The sequence below is a fragment of the Dendrobates tinctorius genome, unplaced genomic scaffold (genome assembly GCF_039654945.1).
Source record: "Dendrobates tinctorius isolate UK_male_01 unplaced genomic scaffold, ASM3965494v1 ptg000196l, whole genome shotgun sequence".
Classification (NCBI taxonomy): domain Eukaryota; kingdom Metazoa; phylum Chordata; class Amphibia; order Anura; family Dendrobatidae; genus Dendrobates; species Dendrobates tinctorius.
The window spans coordinates 21,559,032-21,577,568 of NW_027361863.1; the positions used below are offsets into that span (position 1 = coordinate 21,559,032).

At 43.4% G+C, this 18,537-nt stretch overlaps 1 protein-coding gene across 1 annotated transcript in view; it reads right to left on the reverse strand.

Annotated features, from left to right (window-relative positions):
• LOC141056297 (uncharacterized) overlaps positions 1–17,897 on the reverse strand; it is a 56,934-nt gene extending 39,037 nt beyond the window's left edge. The window contains 8 exon segments of the mRNA XM_073553041.1: positions 6,368–7,294; positions 10,485–10,599; positions 11,329–11,396; positions 13,663–13,786; positions 13,872–14,051; positions 14,147–14,299; positions 14,447–14,558; positions 17,763–17,897. Of these exon segments, the coding sequence (XP_073409142.1) occupies positions 6,368–7,294; positions 10,485–10,599; positions 11,329–11,396; positions 13,663–13,786; positions 13,872–14,051; positions 14,147–14,227 (1,495 nt within the window). The 5' untranslated portion in view covers positions 14,228–14,299; positions 14,447–14,558; positions 17,763–17,897.
• Positions 17,898–18,537: the final 640 nt, after the last annotated feature.

The window sequence follows — 18,537 nt, forward strand, 5'->3', positions numbered from 1 at the left end:
TACAGTAGTATGTCCCCATCTAGTGGCCCACAAATGAACTACATTTACTCTTGTCTATGAGAACTATATACTACGGTGCCCTCCTCTAATGTCCCCAAAAGAAAGCACCTTACTTTCCCTAAACTGTACATGAACATTACTACATATCACATATAATATATATAGTATTACACTAAAGGAACACAACAAAATATAATTCAGTTCTCTAAAGAATGGTAACACATATATGAATGTGGCAGTACCATAAATATGAGCAATAATACATCTTACTATGTAGCAGTACCGCAAAAAGTTATCATAGACATTATCAACATTAGAATATGCAAAGAGCAACAGATGGAAGACGATTAGAGGAAGGGAAGCAGGGAGGTAATTCTCTCTCACCCTCTTACACGTCCTCCCCCAGTTGCGCCCTCTCCTCCTTCCTTGTGACCCCAGTGCACTTGATATAAATATGTTCTTCGTTCATTATTGCAATGTATGTTATTCACTCTCTGCCGCCATATGATGCACCCACATGTTGTTGTTGTATTATGATGCTGTATTTGTACTGTATATCCCTGTATTTGTAATGTATTGTAATGTCTGTATTGTTCCTATTATAATATATTGTATTGTGAGTGTCCCCTTTAAGTACTTTTGCTAGTTCAGGGACAGTAAAGAGTCAATATTATGGGTCGGGCCAGCAGCAGCAGATAGGGAACAGGAAGCTGCTGTCTTCCCTCCAGGACTGCCTGGGACCTCATACAGGACAGTGGCCTGTGGACACAGGGCATTGCCAGGCCTCCAGAATGGCAGGGAACTGCTGCCCTGAACTAAGGACTGAACACTTAGGCCGGAGTCACACTGGCGAGGAATACGGGCGAGTGAGAGGCGCTAAAAGCACGCATTAGACACGGACCAATGATTCTCTATGGGGTCCCTCGCACCAGCCGTATATTTCTCATCCGTATTCTACGGTCCGTGCCAATCGCAGCATGCTGCGATTGTCAGCGTACTACGCCCGTAGTACGCCAATGCAAGTCTATGGGTGCGCAAAAAATACGGATTACACACGGACCACACATTTGACTTGCGAGAAATACGCACCCGGTGTCTTTTAGAAAAGCCGGCAATTCAGTGCGCTATACAGTAAACTCACACTGACAGTTTTAATAAAGAAACGAAAGAATAGATATATACACATAGAATACACATATATATATATATATATATGCATTCTATGTGTCTATATCTATTTTTGGTTTCTGTTATAAACCCTGTCATAGGGCTCCATTATATGTCCATTTTGCAAGGTGACGAGAAAATCTCGCCATACGGATGCCTGTTGTGAGTTCATTTTCCCCTTCACTACTGAGGCCCGAGGAACTCCCTCTTCTGGTGAAGAAGGGTAGTGAGCCTGATTATCAAACATCTGAGCCTAATGATGATGACTGGCTGAGTGGAGTTACTGACTGGACATAAGGCTGCCGACGCCCTTCTGCCCTGCGGGTGATTTCTCTGTGGGATCCTTGGAGACCAGTCTGAATTCCTGCTCTTCTAAAGCTACGTTTTCTGCTCGGCTTTTTGCATTTGTGCTTTGACTTTGTTTTGCTTTGTTTTTCTGGATTTCTGCCATTCCCTGCTGGGGCGAGCTGAATTCCTTTAGCTCTGTCTTCTGAAAATACCTGAGTGCTGATTTAGTTTTTGAAGCCTAGCTGCTTCAGGGTCTTTTTCCATATCAGCTTGTTGGCTTAAGTCTTTGATAGGGTTTTGGCAGATTGCAGACAGCAACCTTCCTTTCCTGTTCTGTTTAGTTAGCTTGGGCCCCATCGTTTGCTCAGCCTTTCTATCTGTGTGTTTTTTCATCTTGCTTCACCGTCATTATATGTTGGGGGCTGTCTTTTACTTTGGGGTCTGCTCTGGGGCAGTTTAGATTTCCTTTTCTGTCTTTAGGCTATTTAGCTCTCCGGCTGTGATCGAGGGGTCTAGGGCACCGTAGGAACCCCCCACGGCTACTGCTAGTTGTTTTGATAGGTTCAGGGGTCTGCAATCTGATAGTTGCCAACTTCTCTGGTTTTCTGGACGTAGCTTCTATTTTTGTGTCTGCCTCCTACGGTGACTCAATCATAAGATGCCATACGGATTGCATACGGATGCTTACATGCGCAAAATACGCGACCACACCTTGATTACGGATGACATACGGAGCACTGTTTAGGGGCCATTCGTATTAGGCATGTAAAATACTGACCGTATTTTGCGTTGGTTAGTGTGACCCCGGCCTTAGAGTGAGAATTGCAATACGGGCCTTAATAGGATTGCCAGGAAGGCCTCCGCTTCTGTACGACTATGACCGGTGCGTGGAATTCCTCTTAACTTGGACTACTGCAACTGCTGTGGGTGCGGTTGGAGAACGGAACAGGGAAAGAATAGGAAAACCAGTACTCTTGCATTTACTCCATTCCACTACTGTTCAATAAAAGTTATTTTCCCCGTTGGAATACAGCGTGTCCCTGGATCATCTATCGTCTGGACTGCTGTGGCATAAGGAGTGACGGTAACTGCTCCTGGGGGAAAGAGCCTATCCATCCCATATTACTTGTGTAGGAGGATGGACCGGGCCATGGCTTTTTCTTGCGTTCCTGGGCCAGAACTGTCGGGACTGTCAACAACGTTGCAGGGGGGAAACCTTGATGACCTGGACAAACGGGAGCACCTGACTCTAGGGGGCGGACCTGTATTATAAGGAGGGGAGTGCGGGTTTGCTGGGCTTTTGGCGGGAGCTGAGCTGACTGAAAGGGAGGTTGACTCCTTCCCAACGCCTCCTGACAGTGCTCCCCTACACCGCTGGACAGTGCTTCCCGCCGGGGTGTCTCACTCACATCTGCTGCTGGTTTTCATGGAGACTTTGTTTTGCCGGTGGCTTTAGTCCGTGTCTCTCCATGCCTGCTGGCGTCCCCGACTGGCCCTTGTGCGCACCGCACCTCAGAACCACTTCACCGCGCAATACTTAAGGACGCATCTGTGACTTTGGCCCTTGCATCCTGCGTTTTGCCCTCAGGAACCGAGGGCTGCAGCGGTGACTCACCGTGTGTCAGGACTTCGATTTGTCACCAGGAAAAACTAAGGAGCACCGCTACAGGACTTGGACTGTGTGACAATTGCAGCCTGAATCGTCACCATACCACTTCACGCCACCTATGTCGTCTTCCAGGACTCTTGCAACCTTTCCCCGTCAGAAGGTCAAACCGATAAGTCTGCCCGTTTTGTTCACATGCTTACTCTTTTGCCAAAGTGTTTATTGTCTGTTGCCATTATACTGTGATCTTTACTGTTTTTGTTAACTACCGTGCCCCTGTGAGGGACAATGTCACAAAAACCTTGGCACACGGCTATCACATTCACAGGGGGGCTTATCTTAGTTATCCCACCGCTGCCACTAAATGTGATTAAAAACAGCAAACAAGTCTATTGACCTATCAATTTACCGCAGGGGGGCTTATTTTAGTTATCCCACCGCGGCCACCAATATGTCACAAACTGCAGGGATTTATGTATATCCCACGTTCCAGTTCCGCTTTGGAACTCGCAGCTCTTTGGCGCCCCCTTTACCCTCAGGTCAGTCAGGGAACTGCACCTAGGATAACTAGTCACTGGACGGACCGCTTGGATGTGTACTGGCTATTAGGCACGCTGCAGCGAGGGAATTATAAATGCTCCTAGCCGCAGCCAGACAATAAGCTTATAAAACCCACTCTGTCACTGTCAGTTTTGCAAAACTAGCCCAGAACACACTTCTCTGCAACCAGCTCCGATTTCTTTTAATAAAGGGGTCTGAAGCCAACCCAAATTAGTAGCTTAATTCACTTCGGAGATCGTGCAGAACGTTACAGAGCAAGGAGAAAGGAAACTAGTAATTTTATATTTTACTCCAAAAAGGTAGGCAGTGTTTACAAAAGGTATAAAGATTTTACAATATGAGAGAATTAAAGTATGTACAAGGCAATTACAAAATAACGGGGATTGAAACAAGAAGAAGCAGCACTTACATTTGCTTAAATCATTTCAGGCAGACCATGCTGGTACGGGGGAGGGATGAGACATCGCAGTTCATTACAGATTCGTCCTGTATCTCAGCTTCCAGGCAAAGACTAGCTCCAGACTGAGCTGACAGTAACTTATACCTCTGGGTTGTGACATCACTAACAAGGCTGAGTTACGGACACCCTCCTCTTTTCTCAGAGTTTGAAACTTGCTAAGAAAACTTCTTAGCTACATAACTTGGATGGAGTACCTAGCAGAATAATAGCAGAACCATCACTCATCTTGTTTTGGAATTAGCTTCCTATCAACTCTAAACATGGAGTGGCTATTCAACTCTGTTCAGGAGAAATCCATTTCTCGGATTCTGCTGGTGCTAGAGTTTAGAAAAATGTGCTGGAGTGTAGCTTAAACATTGCAGGTCCCAAATATGTAATTTTCATATTCATAACATCAACTGGTGTCGAGTTATGCCCTAATGGTTAGATTCTAAATTAATGCTATCTGAGACACAGCACATGGTCTGGAGACAAAGGACTGCTCTTGGCTAGTTAACACATTCCTTCGAGAGGGGTGAGGAAGGGGTGTAGTGTTACAGGCAAGCGAGTAAAAGATTTCCCTTGGTGAGGGGGGGTCACATCTGCAGCGTGTGTGTGTGACAGACAGTCATGGAATGTTCCAGAAAGGTGTGGTGACAAGAAAGCCATACATCATATTTACATTATCGTGACAGACAATATCTTTTACTTTTACTGCTACATAAAGCTATGGTTAACCCTTGCTCCGCCTGCTGCTCTTCACTGCATCCCTTTCACTTGTACAAGGGGACGGGGTGTATAAAGACAGTGGGTGAGCTCGGTCCTGACTACCACCCCGGTGCCCCTTGTATTACAGCGGCATACTCACCGGACGTCACCCATTGAGCATGTTTGGGATGCTCTGGCTTGGCATACGCAACAGTGTGTTAAAGTTCCTGCCAATATACAGCAAGTTCGCACAGCCATTGAAGAGGAGTGGACCAACACAGGCCATAATCCACAACCTGATCAACTCTATGCAAAGGAGATGTGTTGCACTGCGTGGGGTAAAGGGTGGCTAAACCAGATGCGGATTGGTTTTCTGACCCACCCAATACTGTAAAACTGCTTATTTTAGAGTGGCCTTTTACTGTGGCCACCCTAAAGACAACCTGTGTAATAATAATGCTGTCTAATCAGCATCTGGATATGCCATACCTGGGAGGTGGATGGATGATCGCGGCAAAGCAGAAGTGCTCACTAACACAGACTTTGATAATTTGTGAACAATATTTGCGAGAAAAAGGCTTTTTGTGTCCATCGAAGAATTCTTAGATCTTTGAGTTCAGCTCATGAAATATGGGAGCAAAAACGAAATTGTAGCATTTATATTTTTGTTCAGTGTATATTGCCCTCCCTAATTACAGTGCCCTCTCTTGTTATGTACAGCATCGTCCCTTAAGTATTGGATTCTTATTATTTTTGCTATTTATAGTGCCTTGTTCTTTACTACATACCGGCTCTCTTGTTAGATATTATAGCGCAATGACGGCTGATGGAACATGGTAATGCTTCTCTTCTGATGTAGGTGCCTGATGGACTGGTCTTCTAGTCAGATGCTGCTCCATCAGCAGTCATTTTATATCTAATAAGAGAGGACTATGTAATAAAGAGAGAGCTATGCTATTAACAAAAACAACACGAATACGCTATGTAAGGGATGGTGCTATATATATCAAGGCATAATGCTATGTAATAATTGGACAGAGCTGTACATAAAGTAAGCTACCATAATAAGCTTAATAATATTAATTTCCCCTGTAAATAAGCCTGTTATCCCTTGCTCTGCCTCCTGTGCGTTGCTGCATCCCGCGTTCCTGCTAGAATCCTACACAGTGATCACAGCCTCGCAGCGCCAGGACACCCCCTCCTCCCAGCCAGTGGCCAGCAGCATTGTCCCACGCCTGCCGCTGTCAGCCTCCCGAAGCAGCGATCCTACTGCATGTGACCCCTGCTCCACCACTGCCGACCCCCAGTAAGCTAGCGTAAAATGGTACTATAAGACGCACCTCCATTTTATTTAAAGCAATTTTTTTTCCTTTTTCCTCCCCAAAATTTGGGGCGCATCTTATGGTCCAGTGCGTTACACCATGGCTAATAAAGAGATTACTATGTGGATTATTCCATATGAAAATATAGTTTTCAAAACCAGAAAATGCCCTATAAATGTACGCAAAGTGTTTTCAGGATATAACGGGATATTATCTGGATTGTAGTCACTTAAAAGGTGTTTATTGGTAATTGCAAACATTTCATACAATACTGATGTTCAAGAAGATCTGATTTGAGGATAAAACATTTCCCACATTGATAACACAGATACGGCTTCTCCTCTGTATGAATTCTCCGGTTACTAACAAGATCTGATTTCTGGTTAAAATCTTTCCCACATTATCAACATGAATGCGGTTTGTCTCCTGTATGACTTTTCTGATGGCCATAAAGATGGGATTTCTGGGTAAAGTGTTTCCCACAATCTGAACACGAAAAAGTTTTGTCCTGCGTGTGACCTCTCACGTTTACAGCTTGACGCGATTTATTTGCAAATCCTTTCCCACACTCCAAGCATGAATATGACTTCTCAGCTATGTGATTTTTCTCATGTCTACCGAGATCTGAATTAGATGCAAAACGTTTTCCACATTCTGAACATTCATACGGCTTCTCCCCTGTGTGGCTTCTGTGATGTCTAATAAGATATGACTGAGTTATAAAACGCTTCCCACACTCTAAGCAGGAATAAGGCCTGTCCCCTGTGTGAATTTTCTGATGACCAACAAGATGCGATTTCTGACTGAAATATTTCCCACATTCCGAACATGAATACGGCCTCTCTCCTGTGTGAATTCTCTGATGTATAACAAGAATAGATTTCTTGTTAAAACATTTCCCACATTCTGAACATGAAAATGGCTTCTCCCCTGTGTGAGTTCTCTGATGTATAACAAGAGATGATCTCTTGTTAAAACATTTTTCACAGTCTGAACATGAATACGGCTTATCTCCTTTGAGAGTTGCTGCATATTTCGCACCCCTTTTGTTATATTTTCTTTTCTTTTTAGTCTGTGACGAATCAGAAGATGAGGGTATATCTGGGATAATGGCATGTGCTTCATGTGTAGTTTTTGAGATATCAGGATTTTCTCTCTTAAAATCTGACGTCAGTTGTCCCTCTGAGCTCCTCTTACAGTCATCTGCCAAAAATTGAACAAAATTTGATAATTAAACCTTTAACCCCTTCACGTCCAAGCCCGATTTCACCTTCCTGACCAGGCCAAATTTTACAATTCTGACTACTGTCACTTAATGAGGCGATAACTCTGAAATGGATCCCACTGATTCTGAGACTGTTTCTTCGTCACTTATTGTACTTCATGTTAGTGGTAAATATCAATCTATATGATTTAACGTTATTTATGAAAATATTGAAAATGTTACAAAAAATTTGACTTTGACTTGTTTATGCCCTTAAACCAGATTGTTACACCACACAAAATAGATAATAAATAACATTTTCCACATGTCTGCATCATTTTTGAAGCGTAATATTTTTCTTAGGAAGTTAAAAGGTTTAAAAGTTTAATCGGCAATTTTTCATTTTTTTTTCCAACAAAATTTACAAAACAAATTTTTTTTTCAGGGACCACATTACATTTGACGTGACTCTGAGGGACCCATGTGACAGAAAACCCCCATAAGTGACACCATTTTAAAAACTGCACCACTCAAAGCGCTCAAAATCACATTCAAGAATTGTATTAACCCTTTCGATTCTTCACAGAAATTAAACCAACGTGGAAGGAAAAAAATGAACATTTTCTTTTTTTCCACTAAAAATGTTGCTTTAGTCCCAAATGTTTAATTTTCACAAGGGTAAAAGGAAAAATGGACCATTCAATTCATTGTGCAATTTTCCCAGAGTATGCCGATACCCCATATGTGGTGAAAACCAGTGGTTGGGTGCTCAGCATGGCATGACTCGGCAGGCAAGGAATGCCTTTGGAGTGCAAAATAAGCTGGAATAGAAAGCGGACACCATGTTGCGTTGTAGAGCCTCTGATGTGCCTTAACCGTGGAAACCCCATTTTAAAAACTACATCCCTCAAGGTATTTATGTTGTAAGGAAGCGCTGTCATTCAAGGTTGGGGACCCTCGCTTGGCAGCCAAATAATCACGTCCGGCACGGATTTTCCATAAAACAATAACAATCCATGCGGTTTATTCAGGCATCATAAACCCACAGCAGCAATATAAAGTTCATATAATCAGCATAGAGTTCATGACAGAGCTTCCCTCTGTTATCCCTGTGGTCACACAGGTTACGCAATGTCCAGTATTCAGGCTCTTCAGCCTCCCAGATATCTCACCCCGTCAGGGTTACCTCATGGCTGCTTCAGCTCACTGCAGACGTTCATTCCCTCTCCCTGGGAACTGTCAGACGCTTGCAGCCATAACTCACAGCATTCACGTGCTGTCAGGCAGGAAGCCCCATCTCCCAGCGGGACCTTCCACAACGGACCAACCGGGTCCAAGCATTCACTCTATGTGACCTACCCTGGCCACCTTATATGGTCCGTAGCCACGCCCACCGGGTCAGATGGCTATGACCTCATCACCTAATGATTGCAGCCTCTCTTTGGTTCTGGGAGAGCTTCTTAAACCCCTGGGAAGCTCCAATCCCTGTCAGTTATACTTTTGCCTTTGGCCGAGTGTGGTGACCTCCGTGTGCCTGTTCGTTGCTATAGCTTGTTTATATGGTTCTGACCCGGTTCTGTTCCCCGTTGTGAGTTTGCCTGTTGATTCTGTACTGCGCTTCCCTCTCTGTGTATGACTCATTGCCTGTGATCTGACTACTCTCTGCTCGCGCCTCTTGTACCTCGCAGCTCTCTGTATGTGACTCTTTGGCTACGTCCTGACTATTCTCCCTGTCTATGCCCCTTGGTAACTTTGTCTCGCAGTTACCCTGCTAGGAGTTCTCTTGCAGCTCCTAGCTCTCTGGAGTTTTGGCCACGCCGCCAGCAGTCACGTGCTTCAGTTCCTGCTGTTCTGAAGTGCGCACCTACTCGGCTGCTGCCCGCTCCACAGGTATCTTTGAGCACAGTTCGCTTTACTCTGGACACACGCACTGGCTCATTGCGGTGTTCCTGACAGAACAAAACGGCACTCCTTCTCTTCCGAGCTCTGCTATGCGCCCAAACAGTGATTTACCCCCTCATATGGGGTATCGGCATACTCAGGACAAATTGCACAACAAATTTTGGGGTCCAATTTCTCCTGCTACCCTTGTGAAAATAAAAAATTGGGGGAGAAAAGATAACTTTTGTGAAAAAAATATGATTTTTTTATTTTTATGGCTCTACGTTATAAACTTCTGTGAAGCACTTGAGGGTTCAAAGTGCTCACTACCCATCTAGATAAGTTTCTTAGGGGGGTCTAGTTTCCTAAATGGTTTCACTTGTTGAGGGGTTCCCACTGTTTAGGCACATCAGGGGCTCTCCAAACGCAACATGACGTCCAAACTTAATTCCTGCCAAATTTGCGTTGAAAAAGTAAAACGGCGCTCCTTCCCGTCCGAGCTCTGTCATGCGCCCAAACAGTGGTTTACCCCCATATATGGGGTATCAGCGTACTCAGGACAAATTGCACAACTTTGGAGGTTAAATTTCTCCTGTTACCCTTGGTAAAATAAAAAAAAATTAGATCTGAAGTAAATTTTTTGGGAAAAAAAGTTAAATGTTCATTTTTTTTAAACATTCAAAAAATTCCTATGAAGCACCTGAAGGGTTAATACATTTCTTGAATGTGGTTTTGAGCACCTTCAGGGAAACAGTTTTTATAATGGTGTCACTTTTGGGTATTTTCTATCATATAGACCCCTCAAAGTGACTTCAAATGTGATGTGGTTCCCAAAAAAAAAAACAATGGTGTTGTAAAAATGAGAAATCGCTGTTTAAATTTTAACCCTTATAACTTCCTAACAAAAAAAATTGGGGTTCCAAAATTGTGCTGATGTAAAGTAAACATATTGGAAATGTTACTTATTAAGTTTTTTGTGTGCCGTATCTCTGTGATTTAAGGGCATGAAAATTCAAAGTTGGAAAATTGCGAAATTTTCAAATGTTCGCCAAATTTCCATTTTTTTCACCAATAAACGCAAGTTATATCAAAGAAATTTTACCACTAACCTGAAGTACAATATGTCACGAGAAAACAATGTCAGAATCACCGGGATCCACGGAAGCGTTCCAGAGTTATTACCTCATAAAGGGACAGTGGTCAGAATTGTAAAAATTGGCCCCGGCATTAACACGCAAACCACCCTTGGGGTAAAGGGGTTAAATTGTTGTATCCAGTGGAGAAGTCGAATATTTGACCTGTCCTCACCGTTATCTGTAGAAGCGTCGTCTTTACACTGCTCATCTTCCCAGATGTCGATCTCCTCTACTTTTATTATGGATAGATCAATACTACTGTTCAGATCTTCATCCTCATTCAACAGCTGTGACATAAATGTGGTAAAAATCACAGATACACGGACACGTCACATGGAATAATCAGAAAAGATTGTTAAAGGGTTTATCCACCCAGAAAAACAAGTTACCCCCTTTATTAAGGTATAGAGGATAACTATGATCGTCGGGAATGTGACTGCTGGGACCCCAAGCTGATCCCTAGATTTAGGCTCTGTAATCCCGAGATTGCAGCTACTGTATATTGCCCTGTGAGATGAGCATGCTTGGCCTCCGCAAATGCCAGAAATAGCCGAGTGCTGGACTTCGCGCTCCCATTGACAATGAATGGGGCAGAGGCCGAGCATGAGCACCTCCACGCCACTCAGGATGAGTCACCTGCTCGAGCTTACAGAGCCTCAACCTAAAGATCAATACCTGTCCCAGCGTTCGGATCCTCAGTGATCAGCAAGTTATCCCCTATACTATTTATATGAAACAACGTGCTGTTTTGAGAAAAACCCTTTCATTTGCAGGACGACCAAAAATAACATTACGGCAAATACCTGCAGGTCTCTTGTATAAATCCAACCTGTCGGTTCCTTATCCCAACCTATTCCATAGCCAGAAAACTGCAAGAAGATCCAGACAGCCTGCAATGTCTGTGGTCAGCCGCCTTCTCCGCCATGTATAAATCATATAAGAATGGAGATTGGGCAGAACACCCGGCCTGCACAGCCTCCTACACATCAGAGTCCTACAACCTTCTCTCCACCTACCTGATGATCCTGTGAACAGTCCGGAGGTCCGGGATGTTTCTCTGGCGTCGTCTCCTTAGTGGTTTTTACTGTAGGGAACACATAAGGAAATCAATTAATTCTTTATTTTATACTGTAAGTAATTTAGGAGTTGGACGCTTTGGGAAACTCTTTAACTACTTTTGGACTTCTCATAAACTTTATACATCCAGCCAGTCCACACTTTACCCTGCGCTGATATTCTAGAACATTAATGCAGTGTAGACAGCAAGCATGACATCATGTAGTTTTGGGGGAGGGGAAATGGCTGTCAGGAGGTACAGCCAACCTCCCCAGAGAGAAGATAACTATGGGTTATCACCATGTATACCTTCTCCAGCTCTACATACACAGTGTTGAACCATCACTTGCGTATACAGAACTTACTTCCTTCCCTATATTCAGTGAACATGTGAGATCTCAGATCATACGCAGCGCATCTCTCTGAAGCCGACCAGACTTCAGTGGATCAATGATGAGAGAGGAAGAAGCCGCGCGCATGCACAAGGTATGTATAGTGCTTACGATGACGCCGGCGCTTGTAAGTCATGTTATCACGCCCACAGGGGTGTTATAACATGCTAAGTGGGCTGACTAATCAGGTGAGGCTAAAGCCCCCTCGGCTAGTCAAAGCAATCATTTACATATCACAAATGGACTTTAGACTTACTTTTTCTAAAAATCTGTTTATGTATGTAATGTACTATAGGGACTGTTAGGCGGGGTGTTTATATACGAAGACACAACTGATGGTGGTTCTGGGAGGCACGAGGGACCTGACCGGTTCCCTTTAATATGTTACAATGCCTACAGTGGCGTAAAATGAACTGGTAAATAAAAAGCATTAATAGATAAAAAAAAAAAGAAACCACCAGTTTAAATCGCTGTTTCCAGCCCGACCCCCACATGGAAAAAATATGTCCAATATATGAAAAGAAATTCTACTGATAAAAGAAGAACAATTTTAATTTTTTTTGGTGGTCCTTTTTTGCAATAAAAAAAAAAAAAGAAATCAATAAATTAATGTGGTAAAGGGCCACATTGGCTCAGTGGTTAGCGCTGCAGCCTTGCAGCGCTGGGGTCCTAAGTTCAAATCCCACCAAGGACAACATCTGCAAGGAGTTTGTATGTTCTCCCCGTTTTTGCATGGGTTTATCTTTTTACTTGCTGGTTTAATAATGAGGGTGTTTGATAGATGCCTCTCCATTACTAACCCGTGGGCTTGATGTCAGCACTCAGCAGACATTACACAGCTGACATAAACCCCACAATCCCATCACCCGATTGCCACCGTACCAGGGTAATCGGGTAGAGCTGTAGCTAAGCACCAGAATTAATAAATAAATGAAAAAAAATGACATGGGGTCCGACCACATTATTAATAACCGGTATAACGAAAGCAGACAGTTGGGGCTGAAATTAATAGGTTGGGAAAATCCATGGATATTGGCCCCTTCCCAACATAATAAGACCAGCTCACAGCTGTCTGCTTTCCTTTGGTTGGGTATTAAAAATACGGGGAACTCACTTCGTGTATTTCATCTATTGATTAACAAATATGGTAAACTACACATGCAACACACTGCTCTACTCTTACATTTGGACCTCCGCCTCCTATTTCAAGATTATTATTTCTTATTCTATGTTATTTTAAGTCATTTTCTTATCCACATTTGTTTACAGGGCAATTATTCTGCTCTTACCCCCATTTTGCTTCCTTTTTCAGCACCTCTATTACTATGCCCATTTGATAGTACCAAACTTTGGGTCACCATTGACTTATATGTGGTCCGGAGTCACATTTGGGTCAAGTTCTGGTACACGAACTTTGGACTCAAGTTTGGCCCAAAACGCTGAACCCAAACTTCCACAGGCCCGCACATCCCTTGTTGAAAGCACATGTATGATGAAACCCGTAAATGTGAAGGGTCAGGAGTGAGGGAAAATGACCCAGTCGTGAACTGGTTAAGAAATGCACTACTTGTGACAAAAGTATACGTTTTTTCACTCTTTCTTATGACAGTCGTATCTTCTGATCACACGCTGCTCCCGTCATCAATATGGAGAAGTATGTGACCATGATTGGGTGCTGCAGTGACCATGAAACATCACTGCTCCTGTTCCAGTTTTGATGGCCAAAATGAAATGTCTGAATGGACCATGGGATGAGTGTGGGGTTCAGTAAGGTTAATTTTACTTATTTTATATCCTTCTGACCTTTTTCTTTTAATTTTTCACTAGCTGGTCAACCCTTTAAGATTATCCTAAAGCGTCAAACCCCTTTAACAAATGTGTGCATTTAGTCCTGTCTATTACCTGGTGATGTGCGGGGCTTGGAAGCCTCAATCATGACGTCCTTGTACCGATCTTTGTGTCCTTCTAGATACTCCCACTCCTCCATGGAGAAATAGACGGTAGCGTCCTGACATCTGAAAGGAACCTGACACACACAATGATACCGTCATCCCCCCCCGATCCCTTCATCCCGTCACTGTATAATGTCCCATCATTCCCAGCAGTGTCACCTCTCCAGTCAGCAGCTCAATCATCTTGTAGGTGAGTTCTAGGATCTTCTGGTCATTAATGTCCTCATGCATCTGGGGGTGCAGTGGAGACCCTGTGATTGGGCTCAGGGTTCCTCTCTGTCCTTTAGGTCTAGGAGCCTGACAGCGATCATCAGAGGTCTTCTTTACCACTGTGTAATCCTATGTTTAGGGAAACACAGTAATAAATATCACAACAGACGTGTTATTACCATATATAAAAAATGATGTCAGAGACTGTGACCACATCACATCACCTCTCCAGTAATCTGGTAGATGATTTCTAGGGTGATATTTAGTATATTCTGCGCCATCTTTCCATCTTTGATTCTATCCATCCTTGACCGGTAAATCAGAATAATTCTCTTATACAGAAGATATCAGCGCAGAGGATCCGATATTGTAGGGACCTGAATGGGGAGAAGATGAGCAGATATAAAATACTAAAGAATCCTGTGTAATAATACAACTACTGGAGATAATAAGGAGAAACATTTTGTTAAGAGATAGAATATCACTGGAACATGCCGTCACTTAATTATCTGTGGCGATATGACCTCTGGATCCTCCACTAATCCCCGAGAGTCACGACTCTGATTCAGCGATGCGTCACCTTCAAGATTCCTCCCTGCACAGCGGCGCTCCCAACCACCAGACTACTGCAGGACACTGGAGATCGTAAACCAGTAAAGATTATGGTCAGCACTACACCAGGGTTATAACTGCCTTATTCGTGGGGTCAGTAGGGGGTTGTGCACCTACTAAGTAAGGGGTTGTCCATTTTAAACTTTATTTTAATGGACATATTGGGGACATGTCTCCACCTTGAAAAAAAGCATCATCAGTGCCATTCATTTCAAGTCTACTGAGGCATGTGTCAATTGTCAATTACAAAGTATGCTCAGTGCGAACTCCCTTCTCATTGTCCAATATTCTTTTCAATGCACAGACAGTGCACTCCATCGCTAGCTCTAATGAGAAGTGATGAGCCTGAAAAAGAATGCACTGTCAGTACGCATTGTAAGGAAAAAATGCGATGAGCATGGACCATCCCTGCCTCCTAAAGTGACGTCTGCTTCGGGGGCGGGACTGGTATCCTTACTTGACGATTAAACTTTTTGGCCACAATTCCAAAAAGAATGTTTGCTACAAAGCCAACACTGCATATCACAAAAACAACATCATACCCAGATTAAAGCATTGTGGAAGCACCATTATACTTTATGGTTGCTTTTCATAAGCTGGAACTGGGGTTTTTGCGAAGGTCGAGAGAATTACGAACAGTCCAAATATCATTCAATTTTTAAACAAAACCTTCAGGCCATCAATAAAAGCCTGGCTTAGCCAGAAGAGCAAAGTTTTGAAACAACCTAATCAGAGACCAGACCTTAATCCAAGTGACAAACTGTGCGTGAATGGTAAAGTGCGCTGTGCAAAGGAGATGTCCCGGCAATATGAAATATGTGGAGCTATTGCAAGGAGGGGGCAAAGATTGCCAATTTTAGATATGCAGCTTTAATAGGCTTTTATCCAAAAAGGCTGAATGTTGCCAAAAAATTCAATGAGGACTTCAACAAAGTATTAGTTTAGGGATATGCAGATTTATGTAAACAGATTATTTCTGTTACTTATTTTTCTTTTTCCAGCTAAAAAGATTTCAGTTGATTTTTCAATGGATTTGTGCAGATTATGAGCAACATAAAGACCACGTTCACACATTCAGTATTTTAAATCAGTATTTATAAGCTAAAACCAGGAGTGGAACAATCAGAGGAAAAGTAAAATAAAAACACATCATGACTTCTGTATTTTTCACTCACTCATGGTTTTGGCTAAAGGGTATGTGCACACATGCAGATTTTTCGCGGTATTTTCCGCGGGAATTCCGCAACTCCCTGCTGCGGGAAATACGCTAGAATTCCGCATTTGTAATTCCCGCGTTTTAACTAGTGTTTTGCAAGTGTAATTAGCTTGCAGAATGCTAGCGTTTTCCAAGCGATCTGTAGCATGGTTTAGAAAACTGATTGACAGGTTGGTCACACTCATCAAACATAGTGTTTGACAAGTGTGACCAACTTTTTACTATTGAGGCTGCGGCGTCAGTAGTAAAAAAGATCTAAAGTTAAAAATAATTAAAAAAATAAAAAATGGTGTTCTTCTCACCTTCCGGCGTCCTGCGCAGTGTTCCTGATCCTCGCGATGCTCCCGGCAGGTCCCGTTCCCAGCGATGTCTTGCGACAATGACCTTTGATGACGTAGCGGTCTCGCGAGACTGCTATGGTATTGCGAGACCATGACTTCATCAAAGGTCATTGCCGCAAGGCATCACTGGGACCGGGAGTTGCTGGGTGCATCGCTGAGGCCTGGGAACACTGCGAGGGACGCCGGAAGGTGAGAATATCACAATTTTTTACAGGGATATGGTACCCAGGGCCTAGAGGAGAATCTCCTCTCCGCCAGACCTTGGGTACCATTCGCACATGAGACGCTTACTTTGCGCATGGTGGACATAGCCACATGCAGAAAGTAAGAGGAACAATGCTTTCCTATGAGTGCGGAATCCCCACGATTCCGTACAAAGAATGAGCATGCTGCGTATTTTTCCGCTATGCGATTCTGCTGCGAAAAAATACACAGCATTAGCACAGCATGTGCGGAATGCCATAGGATTGCATGGGATGCTTTTTTTTTTCGTTTTCGAGGCAAAATCGCGCGTGAAAGCGCAAAAAAAAAAAACGCTACGTGTGAACGCAGCCTAAAAGATACTGATGTCAAATATTTAAAACGTCCTAAAGGCGGTAAAAGTTCTGAAGTTAATCTTCTTCGTAGGATTTTTTTTTACTTTAGAAAAATCTGTCTTTTCAACAGGGGTGTGTAGACTTCTTATATCCACTGTATAGGTATCAATAGTTACAACTAGGGACATGAAAAAGACTTGCGAAACGCCACATCTTTAGTTTGATGCTTTGGGGCCAGAACCCTGCAAACCCCCTGGTATCACGGCTCTTCTTCTGATTAGTAGGCCCTGTGGGATGGCATTTGGGCGTCACTTCACAATGATGATATTATATCTGGCCTTCTAATCAGAAGGAAATACGGGGTAGCAGGAGGTTCACAGGGCTCTGGCCCTACAGCAATGGACTATTGGTGTGATCGCTGGAGCAGGGTCCCGTGAATCCAAATGAACGGCTCCAATTACAAACTGTAAACATTTTGAAAAAAGAAAAAAGCCAGACAAATGGAAAAAATAGAAAAGTTCTAAAATAAAGTAATAATATTTTATGCCACAATTGGTGTTAATTAGTTTCCCGAGCATGCTCGGGTGTCCTCCGAGTATTTTGGCGTGCTCGTAGATTATGTTTGGGTCCCCGCAGCTGCATGATTTGCGACTCCTAGACAGCCTGAATACATGTGATGAATGCCTGTTTGTTAGGAAATCCCCACATGTATTCAGGCTGTCTAGTAGCCGCAAATCATGCAGCTGCGGGGACCCAAACATAATCTCCGAGCACGCCCAAGTACTCAGAGCATGCTCGGGAAACTCGAGTAAGGCGCACACTCTCTCATCACTAGGGTTAATGTAAAACAAAAAAGATCAATATAAGTCTTGCTAGTTTTTACTAATCCCCCCTCAAAATAAGCATTCTATACATTCAAACACGGGGCCATTCACAAATACAACCTTTCCCTCAAAGAATAACATGAGCCCTCGTATAGCGACATCGAAAGAAAGTAAGAAGGGTCTGACGGTTGTACTGTGACAATAACAAAGGGCAAAAATTATAAATAAATGCTTAATTATAAGAAGTAGGCCATTAATGAGGGGGTTAACAGTCCCCCCCTGCCCAGAAATGGGGAATCTCCACCACATACCTCCTCCTCCTCCGCCTGCAGAGCCGCACACTGGGTACAGGGCTGTTCTGTGCTCACAGGACCTGTGGTGATGTCACAGTCATGTGATCAGTCACATGTGTGGGAGGAGTCAGGGATCACATGACCAGGAGGCTCAGTGCGCAGGACTGCTGTGCTGGTTGCCATGGTGCTGGGTCTCACTTTCCTTCCGCTGTTTATATATTTCTTTATTGTTATGTATTTTACTCACTTATATAGCGCCATTAATTCCACAGCGCTTTACAAAAATATTCAGAATTGAGAGTCCTCAGTGGTTGATACCTTTTAATGGCGAACTGAAAAGATGGTAACACATTGCAAGCTTTCGAGACTACTCAGGTCTCTTCATCAGGCTGGACTAATACAAAATCTGAAGAATCACATATTTATACACAGGACAGCACAGAAATAACGCAATAGATAAGGCGACTTTCACACTTGCGTTTTTTTGCTGCGCGTTTTTTGCGCACACAAACGCATGAAAAAAACGCATCGTGCGTTTGTGTGCGGTTTTCGCGGGTTTTGGTGCGTTTTTTGCGCATACATGCACATTACAATGCGCACGTATACGCACCCATAGACTATAATGGCTGTTTTGCCGTAAAAAAAAACCGCATTACGTGCGCATGCGTTTTTTTACAGCAAGTCGGACGCACAAAAAATGCAACAGGATGCATTTTGTGCGCCCGAGCGCACACTACAAAAAAACGCATGCGCATACAAACGCGTACAGACGCATGTGTATGCGCACCCATGT